The 11,932-nt window shown below is 37.9% G+C and overlaps 1 protein-coding gene across 4 annotated transcripts in view; it reads right to left on the minus strand.

Annotated features, from left to right (window-relative positions):
• Positions 1-11,932, minus strand: part of LOC107726225 (protein FAM65A-like) — a 64,485-nt gene that overhangs the window by 13,282 nt on the left and 39,271 nt on the right. For 3 of the 4 annotated variants that reach the window (XM_016535750.1, XM_016535763.1, XM_016535757.1), the window contains exons 3-14: positions 11,603-11,755; positions 11,332-11,410; positions 11,146-11,169; positions 10,933-10,986; positions 8,225-8,374; positions 7,049-7,112; positions 6,850-6,893; positions 5,744-5,869; positions 4,745-4,893; positions 4,471-4,600; positions 3,248-3,391; positions 653-1,612 (exon numbers count right to left, since the gene is read on the minus strand). In XM_016535750.1, coding sequence (XP_016391236.1) covers positions 653-1,612; positions 3,248-3,391; positions 4,471-4,600; positions 4,745-4,893; positions 5,744-5,869; positions 6,850-6,893; positions 7,049-7,112; positions 8,225-8,374; positions 10,933-10,986; positions 11,146-11,169; positions 11,332-11,410; positions 11,603-11,755 — 2,077 coding nt within the window. The remainder of the gene's footprint in view (positions 1-652; positions 1,613-3,247; positions 3,392-4,470; positions 4,601-4,744; positions 4,894-5,743; positions 5,870-6,849; positions 6,894-7,048; positions 7,113-8,224; positions 8,375-10,932; positions 10,987-11,145; positions 11,170-11,331; positions 11,411-11,602; positions 11,756-11,932) is intronic. The other variant, XM_016535772.1, reaches the window with a different exon arrangement.

Here is an 11,932-nt window from a genome sequence, read left to right on the forward strand (position 1 = left end):
GTACCTCAGTTTTGAAGTCACAGTTTCATACATTTTTGGTACAGCAGGGGGAGGAAACATACAAATATATATATATATATATATATATAAACTGGATATATTAACCTCTGAAACTCTTTTTTACCAAAAAAAACACCAACATTTCTTACATAAACACATTTTTATAATATATATGAATAACAATAATATATAATAATAATATATAAATAATATGTTTTTGAGGATGTTTTTTTCTGCATGTTGGTTGCATCGCATGACGGTTGCACCGCATGACTTAAGACATTTTTTTCCTTTCAAATATTATGTTGCAGTTTCAAATATTAAGTAGTTTTGGTAATAATATCTTTCTAAGAAGTAATAATAAACAACTATGATTAACTACAATATGGGTTTCTTTTCAAAAAATTCTGAAGGTTTTTCTTCCAGGATTTTTTATCACCCTGACATTTTCGACTAGATGTTACTGAAAAAAAAAAAAAAAAGGACATTTTAAAAAAAAAATTCAAAACACACTCTTCAAAGAAGAACTGTTTTGAAATAGCTTGAATTGCATTTTTTTATATATATATTTGTGAATAAAATAACAGATCCGGACCAAAAAAAAAAGTCATTTTACTGACACTAAACCACAACAATAAGGTTCAGCACTCACTGTTAGCGCCTCCTCCAACAGCTTCAGCTCTTGCTCTAGGACCTGTAGTTCTGGGAACTGGCCTCTGTAGTCATCAAGGGAGGACAAAACGGCACCAAGGGCCTCCTCCAAACCACTGTCTGCTGATTGTCCCTCCAAATCATCCATGGGTCTGGTGTCTACTAAAGAACCAGATTTCTCTGCCAGCAGGTCGTCCGTTTGTGTCTTTGTGAGGTGTGGCTCATGAGAGGAATCAGTCCTAGGAGCTTTGGAGTCCATCTGCTGGGACAAAGCATTAGCATTGGGGAAAGAGTCTTTGTCTCTACAGGTGGGCCTAGACGTGAGCTCTGTAGCTTTTTCAGAGTCACAAGTTGTGGTTTCTGCAGGAGAGCTACTTTCTGAACAGTTGAGTGGCTCAGCGGGACAGGATGGCTCACTCGTGGAGGGATCAGGAATGGGGCAGATCTCCTGAGTGTCTGGTACTACAAAACATAGTTCTGCTCGGTGGGGCATATCCATGGCAATGTCACTTACAAATACCGAAGAGACCGCTGAAGTCACTTCATTGGCCTCCAAAGATTCCCCAGTCAGTCTATCTGTCAAAACACCATCTGCGCTGTTCTCGCTGATGTGGCTAAGGGAGCGAGAATAGCGGGGATGGCCATTGGGCACTTCCTGTTTCACGGGAGCCTCAGTGGTGACTGCTATGGTGGCCGTTGGTTTCTTCAGATCCTCCTCCTCTTCTTCCTCCTCCTCTTCTTTCTGTTTGGCCAGACGGGTGGGAGTAGAGGTGGCAGATTCACGGGGTGCAAATGAGATTTCAACGGCAGGAGGAGCAGTTTGTACCTCAGGCTGTACTAAGTTTTTGTGTGCATGGCGCATTCCCAAGGAAAGCTGAGGACTGGAGGAATCGTCAGAAGATTCGGAGGAGTTTGACCATGCCGTTCCATTCTCCATCTCCTCTTGTCTCCTCAACATATTCTAGAGCGGAAGAAAGAGATTATGAGGACATAAATGATTATACATTATAAATTATTTACATAAAGACCCTTTCACATGACTCGCACTAATGTTCCTCAAAGCATCAAACTCTTTGGAGCAAAGCTTAAACAGCGTTCAAATTTCAAATAATGTCACCTTTCAGCTATCTAAATACTCTGAGTTCAATGGACAAACCTGATAACATTCACTACCATTCAAAAGTTTGGAGTGGGTGATATTTTTTAAAAGTTCTTGACAGAAGTCTCTTATGCCTACTAAGGCTGCATTTATGTATGTAAAACATAATGTATGCAAAATGTAATGTATTCCTGTGATGACAAAGCCAAACTTTCAGCAGCACAAAAATGTACATTACCGTTCAAAAGTTTGCAATCAGTGAGATTTAGTAAAAAAAAAAAAAAGAAAAAGAAAAAAAAAAGGATATATATCTTGTAATCACCAAGGCTACATTTATTTGATCAAAAATACATTAAAAACAGTAATATTAAGCAATATTACAATTAAAATGCTCTTTTCTATTTTAATGTATTTGAAAATGTAGTTTATTCCTGTGATAGCAAAGAATTTTCAGCAGCCATTACTCCAGTCTTCAGAAATCATTCTAATATGTTGATTTGATGCTCAAGAAACAATGTCTCATTACGATCAATGTTAAAAACAGTTGTGCTGCTTAATATTTTTGTGAAAAATGTCATACTTTTTTTTCAGGATTTTTTGATAAACAAAGTTTGAATGCCCGCCCAGGATTTATTCTGAAATAGAAATATTGTAACATTATAAATGTCTTTACTATCACAGCTAATTAAATATATATACACTCACCGGCCACTTTATTAGGTACACCTGTTCAATTGCTTGGTAACACAAATTGCTATTATATATAATACATTGTTTTTCTTTTGATGAATGGCTTGATGACTAGAGATTTCTGTCTTTACAAAGATTGCAGAGTGAACTAGCTTGCCTTACAGACTTTGTAAAAATATCCTTCATGATGCTAGTGTTGAAGCCCTGATGGAGTCATGTGAAAGGCCATCATTTCAAACTCTACTATAAAGTTCACAGTGAGAGATATATGCTAAAATAATATCTGAGGACTGTGAGCAGACAACAGGCTTTTTTTTGGAGGGAGAGGAGAGAACAGTAGGATGATAGGAGTGTGTTCACGGTCACTCAGCATTAGTGTGTATCGCTGGACACGGAGCTTCATTATAGTGGCGAGTAGACTGGCATCAGGCCCAGTGAACTAACACACTCCCTGCTCCCTCTAATTAACTTCCCTCACTGGGCTAATGTGAACACCCTTCAAAACAATAACAGCATCAATGAATGCATTATTGATGGCTGTAGATACTACTATTGTCACTCACAGTTGGACAGACAACGAATAACATGCACAAGAATCCTATTTGCTCTATTTAATTAAAGACAACTGACAGTAACTACAGGACACAGTGGAAATCATCACTACAACAACTATAATTTCCTAGACAGACAGCAGACACTACTCATTACCAGAAGGACCATACAAACCTGTTTTTGTCACACCTTTTCAGCCAACTACTGACTACAACCAAAGCTACACAACTAGGTCTACGGGCCGACCGCACTTACATGGCTGGAAAGCAGAGAGGACCCCAGGCGGACCGAGGTGACATCACTGCATGAGCAGCTCTGAGTCAGTTTCTCTGTCAGTGTGTCTCTGAACACATCCAGTAAGGACCAGCGCTGTTTGGACATCATGCTCCGTGGAGCTGTCTGCACGCAGTCAGTGGGAGAGCATGAGAGTTTTGACCGGGCTAACGCTACATCACTTTTGGTCTATGGTAATCTGACCTAGCAAGTTATGAGCTTTTCAGACTTCCAATTTCATCTAATTCAGCAGAGCTGACCTGAAATGGAGCCATTATATGTTACCATGACCTTGAGAGATTAAGATGCTTCTGAGAAATGACTACTATTAAATCTATGTGGAGCCTATTGTGATAATTTAAATCTTAAGAGGGTCTGGAGAACTGCGAGATCTCCACTAGGACAGAGGAGAGAGATCTGTGGTATATTGACATTATGGTGGTGTGCACTTAGCAGAAATGTCTGGTTTGAATCAATTCATATTAAATGTATCATTCTTGAACATTTCAAAAGCAAAGCACATGAGTTATGAAAGCAGATATAGTCTAAGGACATATTAAATGTCTGGGATTCAAAATAAACCTTGAAAGGGTTAAATATTACAGGTCAGAAAAATATATATATTTTTAAATATTTAAGATTCTGTACCATTTTAAGGTAACTAATCAAATACACAAATGTGTGCTATTGATCATGTGATTCCTTGTTCCTGGTTCCACTGAAGCACAATATGCTCTTTGGATCATTTTCAGATCATGCTGGAGAAAATCATCACCAGGTCTGCAACAAACTTGAGAAGTTCATGCAGCTAGTGTGCTGCTGTTTTTTTTTTTTATACTATAAACAATGTACATGTAAATACACTTTTTAAAATGTAATTTCCTCACTTTTTCACTTTCACTACTGTAAATGCCAGTAAATACAATGTACAAATTATGTAAACTCTATTTATTATTATTATAGTAATAAATATTTGTCAGTTATTTTATATAATATATTCTAAAATTAAAATATACAAATTATAAAAGATTAAAAACCATTGTAGATTCAGGTTGTTGGTTAAAAATATGTATTAAAAAAAGCATTTATTGCAGGTTTGCAATAAATATAAATATAAAGGTCACTATATATTCAAGGGACAAGGGATTTGGATATAAAAGGACTGGACAGTCAAAAGAGTACATGTACTGCATGGACAGACTCACATAGAAGGCCTGTTCTCGTAGAGAGGGTGTGTCTGGAGGACTCTGGTTGTAGGTAGAGAAGCGTTTGTTGACATTAGGAGCTTTGTTCACAGTGCTAGCTGAGGACGACTGGTCATCTTTGTCGAATGGACTACAGAAGAAAAGATAGAGGGGTTCATGTTTACAGTGCATTTAAAATAAAGTGAGTCATTTTTATCACCAGTTTCCTTCTGAAAATGCAGCTACAAGATCTGGCAATGGGTGACATTTTATGTGATCCCTCTGCTGTACTTACTTCCAGAGGACCTCTAGACTGAGCTTAATGGTGCCCAAGTCATTGATATCCACAGCTACTGTTTGGGGCAGGGCAGCAAACAGGTCCTTCGTCTCACACGAGACGCTTCCCACCACCACGTGATTGGCCAGACTCTTCAGCTCCGTCACCTTGACAACCACATACGAGATGTTTATTTAGGAGGAAATGTCATCATCAGTTTAATGACCAGCACAATGTCACATGTTATTTATTAAAATGACATGTTATTTATTGGGGATTGTAGGATTTAATTTTATCCTTTGAGATTTTACCAAACTTTGAAGAATGTGTGTAAACAGGTTAGGGTATGATATTATTTTTATTTAAAATGTATTTAAATGTAAAGTTAATTTAATTATTGTTTTATTTTATAATAAAATTAATTGTATTCTTTAGAATAATCATGCAAAATAACACATCGTTTAGGGGCACAGTTTCAGAAAATAAATAGGATACATTTTCATTTCATATTGTCTTTAAATGCTGACAGTTTGGATCCTCAGGTCGGGCATATGGTTTTAAATTATGGAATCAAACTGCACTTTGAATCAGACCCAACAGTACATTTTACATCTCTCAGGCCAATCGAAAACATTTTGACAAACATAAGCTGCATTCTCTTCATTCCTCCCCTGGAGTCTCTGTTTTAATATCACTGTCTTCTGTAAACTTCCCTTCACTCTATCCCATGCAGTCTTCCTGTCTCTATCCCCCTGCCTGTCTCTCTCTCTGTCCTGGAGTGATGTTCCCTTTCTCTCATGTGTAGTTATGTGTCATGGAACCATTGGGAGAGAAAAACAAGTCAAAATCCAGCTGCTGTGCTGTTATGTGCATTAATCTCTCACAGATTAATGTGACTGTGGTTCACATGTGAGTGTGACAGGAAGGTCAGACAGAAACTAAAAGTATGTGAATAGTATGTGAAAAACATATGACAATATACGAGTGAATGTAAATGTATTTTCATATAAAAACTACCTTTATAGACAGGAACTCTGTGATAAGGGGGAGGAAGACCATCTCCTCACTGTCCCACACTTGCTTGCCATTGATTTCAATCCGACCCCGCAGCTTCCACCGCTGACGACCGTACTTCATAAAGATCTGTGGAGGTATTAAAAAGACACCAAAAAATCAGTTAACAAACAATTAGAATTATATGTTATTCCGTATACATTTTTACATTATTATTATTATATTTCAATTTATACGCTATTTCTACTGGAAAACAAGACAAAAATACTGCTTTTTTTTTTAAACAAAGGGAAAAAAATTAAAAAATAAATATATATATATCTCTGTATATATTTTCTATCCTTTTGTTTTTTTTCTTGTATTAAAAAATATCTTACAGAATTACAAGCTTTTTAAATACTTTAAACTGGGTTTTTTTATTCATTCAGGTGGAGAGGAGAAAGAAATAAATTTTTTTCATAGTACAGGCAATGAACAGAGTGAGAATAACAAATGGGTAGAATAAAAAACAAGTCTCTGCCACCCACTCTTTCATCCATTTCTAGATCTTCTCGAGTCAATTTCTTGTTCTTTTTCACACCACCTCCCTCCTGTCACGTCTCAGAGGGCTCTTGCTGAGCAGACTGTGCTGACTCACTGCACTGATTGGCCTGTCAGTCACTCTAAAGCTCTTGCATGTTAAACAGGTGGAGGTGGGGCCGACACATTAACATTCGCCCCTCTTTAATTATCCTACGCCTCCCCAAATCTGTTCTTCACCGCACAGAGCAGATGCCGAGATCAATCAGTGTCTGTCTCTCTCGTAAGCAGTCATTTAGCGGATGCTTACATCCAGTGCTAGCTTACGGATACAATGGTTATGGCTCATAGATTGCCCTGAGCGGGGTTCAAACCAGCCAGATCTTCAGTCACCGCTATCTGTCATATCTGTCGCTGACAACAGTACAAAGCAGATCAATAGTGTTGTGAGGCTGAACATCAACCCTCAGGAGCATCTCGATGCATCTCAAATGTATTGTTGTATCTTTACTGATGAATTGTGCACAATACGATTTTATGTTGACTATAAATGAGAGAGAAGGTAAATTATAGCAGCAGAAGCAGCTCACCTCATACTGATCTCCAGCACAAAGTCGTGCAAAACCCGCCAGGCCTGAAACAAAGGCATGCATCATTATTTAAATACGGCACACTGTTAAGATCATGAAACAGAAATTAAAGCAGATGTGTGATATGAAACTGTAGGAAATTACAAATTAAAATTACTCTAGAATGGAACATTACCCTGGTATAGAGAGAATGTCTTACCCTTCATTTTGACATGGAACTCCCCCAGCTGGTTCTCCAGCTCACTCTCCAGCATGCACATATTCTGCAGGGACAGAGATAGAGAGTAAATACACAGAGGAAAAGAGACTAAGGTGGCAGGCACGAGAGAAATAAACATGCAATGTGTTGAAACAACGATGTAGCACACTACAGTTTGAACCGTTTATCATGGAATAATGCTTACTCTTCACTTAATTAAAAAAAAAAAAAAGGCAGTATATAGTATACACTGTCAAGTATTCAGCAAATAGTAATAGCCAGAGAGAGAGGGAGGAGAATAATAAGGAATCCTACAGTTGAATGCGTCTTGCAGCTACCATTAGGGTAATGAAAAGCACTTGACTGGGAAAGGATGTCTCTCTTAATCAGATTGCCTCTCTGCATTATATCCATGAGCATATCGAATGAGTCTAGCTCTGCCCTGTATCCATCGGTCCGGATGCAAAAAAACTGTGGCCTAAGCCATAATCAGTAAAGTGTAAGTCTCAACTTCCCGATAATGTCATAAAACCAATCACATTTTTCAGGGTGGTAATTTTACTGGAACCATATATTGCAAAATTATTTCTATATTAATCTCTCGATGTTTATCTTACCACTGGAAAATAAAATTATTTTATTGTTTACCCGCAACTTCAGTCCCTCATGCCTTGTAAAAAACACGTTAAGTGGATTCAATTTACCATCACTAAACTGAAGTGGATTTCAATTCTGAATTGGTTACAAATACTAAAGTAGATTTCAGTTCTGAAGTGAATTTAATTTCTGAAGTGGATTCAGAATTTCAGTTCTGAATTGGATTCACTTTACTAACACTAAGCTGAAGTTAATTTCAGTTCTGAAGTGGATTCAGTTCTCAAACACTAAACTGAAGAAAATTCTAGTTCTAAAGTGGATGTAGTGTACTAAGACTAAGCTGAAGGAAATTTTAGTTCTAAAGTGGATTCCGTTCAGTAACACTAAGCTGATGTGGTTTAAGGTTACTAACAATAAGCTGAAATAAATTTTAGTTCTAAAGTGGATTCACAAAGTGTTTTGAACCCTTTTAAATCCTACGTACACTGTTTACTCTAATCTTGTCTTTGTTCTTGTCTTTATTGACAAAGTCCATAATTCCTCTTCCACCCATACTTTCATCTAACCATACACTCTTACCTCTGTGTACTCTTTGAAGCTCTTGTTAGCTTCAGACAGACTCTCTCTGGCCTCCCTGCTGCCTGGAGAGGCTGTGTAAGCCTTCACCATCTTATCGGCTCCGTCTCTCAGTCTGCGCTGCATACAGTAGGCCTCATAGAGTTCGTCAATCTGCGTACACACACACACACGCGTGCGCAACATCCAGTGTTTATTACAATCAATGAAAATATATGAATCATGTACAATATTGATGTGTGTTCATAACAAACGTCTTCAATAACATTCCCTGAAAAACCCATCTTGAGCAGTTTTGAAACATTAGTTGATTTCTAGCTGGTCATTACATGGAAATCAATTCTTATTATCTCACATTTTCGCTCATCAAAATGTATTTTGTTTTAAGAATATTAAGATTTTTGGAAAAAATACTGAATAATACAATTTTGCCTCTTCAATCAGAAACAAGCAGGTCATTCCAGTTTAAAATTGTCAATCTGGATTTTGTAACATGGTGGCTGGTCAACCAAATAATGACCATCTTAGATCAGCTACAAACTAACTACCATGTCCCAAAACACAGCTGCAACTTAAGTTGAATTTTCCAATAAAGTTCAGTATTTTTATGACTTAATGAGGTAGCCACAGTTTAGTCTACATCCAGATGGTGTCACTGACTGATTAATTGCATAATGCACACACATGCACCAGCCACAACATTTTGTTGTTAAATCTTTTCTTGCCCAAGTACTTCCTGCTGGGCCTCATTGTCTGCAATATAAGTAATTTAGATTTTATTGATCTATCCGCAACACCTTGAGCAGGTCTGCAAATGTGGAAGTCAGTAATGGAGACAGGAAACTGTTAAATCTCCACATTATGTCAACTAAAATTTAGGTAGATGTTCAGAGTAAGAGACGCTATCATTACAAACAGTAATTTGGTAATTGTTCACAGCACGAGTCCTGTAATTCAGAGATTAGAAAAAGAATGAGCTGTCCATTGTAAATGAGTATGAATGAATGAGAAGCATACAAACAGTATGAAAGCTCCATTCACTTCGCTGGAAGAATGTTTAGCAGGAGAAGGGAGGTGTATAAGGAGGATTATGACATTCAAAAGCAATACCCAACTGAGGGTAATCACAGAAACACCACTGTTTAAGCTTTGAAAAGAATGGCAGTATTTAGTCAGTCAGAAATTACTGAACATATATACACTCTTCTACAATAATTAAAAGCAAAGCCATAAATTAAAACATTTTGTATATATTTGTGTGCCACCATGCTGGAGCCAAACAAACAAACTAAAAAGGGAAAAATTGTTCATAAAAAAATAAAGCATTTTTCTTTAATTTCATGAACACAGGTTTTCTTTGTAGGTATACTGGTTGTTCACACATATGCATAAATGCACAAGTCGAGAAACACAAACACACACAATCCTCGAGATTGAAGGCGAGAACAGGGGTGAAAGAGTCTGCAGCACTTAAAAGGTTTCCTGCAATAACCGAAAGAAGGACGAAGGAAAGACAAAGTGAGAGAGGGAAAATATTAATCTCAGTGTGTCCATCTGGAGGTGGTTAAAATCCGTCCAGTGAGCGTGTTCCAGCATACTGGCAGGGAGTCAGCGGGACAGTTGTAAGTTTCAGAGTTATGACAAGTGCCTCTTCTGCTAATACACACTGCTACACAAAACTGATAACAACACGCCTCTTCATTCACATTTGTCGTAGACCATAGCCAATACAACAAACACCACCATCCCTACAAAGCACCTGAAAGTTTGTTGGGACTGTCGTTAGCACCGCTTAGCAAAGTCACTTAATATTAAGGGATTTTTTTGGTACATTCTCACTTTGCCCCTCCTCCACTAAAACAGAGGCCCCAACATATCTGACCCAGCAAAAGCATGGAGACTCCCTGCAGCGCCCTCCGCTCATAAAATGCACACTAATCACACATGAAATGAGGCTGTGAAGGGAAGGGAGGAAGAGGAGGATCGAGAGGAAAGCCTCTTCCTGTAGTGCAGCTGGCTTGGGTTAGTTTAGGCTGTTAGTTCAGACTCCAACAGGTCCAGTGGAGGGTTTAACCGCTCCCCAAACAAGCCAAGAATTTGAGCAGACCCTGAAGCTGTCCTCTGCCTGTGACCCGTGTCCCCTGTCATGTGTGAGCATCCATGTGCGTAAAAAAAATCTGTCTGAGAATGTGTCCTCAGTGAGAAGGAGGATTACGCTTTGCTGTATATCCTGTAGGTGACTATCTATCAGGAAAAAAGTCACTGTTTCGACGCAGACACGTACGTGCATGAATGCATGTGCACAACCGAACAGAGGCTGTTATCGGGGCCACTGGGCCACGCAAGAGCAGTCACTAACACAGAGACATCTGAACAAGAACAGACCTGCTGAGCTACAAAACACACATGCAACTCTGTTTGACATGAGTGGCACATCCTGTGTCTGCTCACAGAAATATTTCAAGAACTTTTTTTTTTTTTTAATCTAGTAAAAAACAAAGTTCTTTGAAATGTATTATGCGCTGTAAGGTTGATTTCATATTTATAACAAAATATTTTTACTATTACATATATACTATACAGCTATATCCTACTTTTACAAATTTCATGAATATTAAATTTGGTGTGGTTTTATACCACTTGTGCATTCAAAATATTTGCATAGCTATGCTTTACAAATGATTTGCATTTCAGTTAAACAGCAAGCTTACCTTACTGAGATGAAACTCCAGCCGTCTCATAAATCTCTCGATTACTTTCACTTGCTGAGAGAACAGAGAACAACATTTATAATGTTCAAAATATTATTTACAGGCATCAGCAATTCAATAACATGAAATACGAGTTGATGGTACTAGGCTTTTTTGAGTGTAGTCTCTAAACCAAATATAAAGTCAGATGAAAAGAAGGAAGCGTCCTCTCACCTTGTCAAGTTCATACAAAAAACCCTACAAAAGAGCAACAGAGATATTACAAATCAAACATTAACATCAAAAAAGACAGGAAAGTGCTCAGATTTGAATAGCTTAGTACCATGAAACAGTCCTTCCCGAAACATCTTCACGTTTGAAAATTTCTTTTTTGTTGTTGTTGTTTTTGTTTAGACTTACCAAGCGAGAGTTTCTCTTAGACTCCTTCATTTGTCTGTTCAGACTGTCCAGCTCCATCTGATGGACCTGCAGGTAGGATCTGTAAAAGTATGTACATCAGCTGACAGTATCTGTGCCACTGTCAGTGACTAATAATGTATTGTGCGAGCATAATCGTGTTTTATAATAGCTTTCTGTGAGTGTGAGCAACTGATAACATACTGTATTACTTGTCTAAATTAACTGTAATGGCAAATCCGCAAATTTACAATGCACATATTTGTGTACATACTGCAGTCCTCTCTTCAGGGCCTCGTACACCTCGTCCAGCCTCTCAGGCTGGGGCACCTTTGGAGGAGGAGATTTAGTGGAGAGCGTGAACATCCTGCTTACTCTGGAGGGAGTCTTCCTTACACACGCCGGGGTGCTGAACACAGAAAGGTTCCTAGGACATATATGAGCTACATGAATCTTAAGTATACATTTCTCATTTTTGAGGTCATTTAAAAACTTTCTCCAACCCTAGTTTAATGTGAGTCAACTACAACAGTACGTTTGTTTTATTTTTTACACAAACCTAGTCACGTTCACTTTTTTTTTTTTTTACACTTTTTAAAATATA

Source organism: Sinocyclocheilus rhinocerous, unplaced genomic scaffold, assembly GCF_001515625.1.
Source record: "Sinocyclocheilus rhinocerous isolate Xijiao unplaced genomic scaffold, SAMN03320098_v1.1 scaffold553, whole genome shotgun sequence".
In the NCBI taxonomy this organism is placed as follows: Eukaryota; Metazoa; Chordata; class Actinopteri; order Cypriniformes; family Cyprinidae; genus Sinocyclocheilus; species Sinocyclocheilus rhinocerous.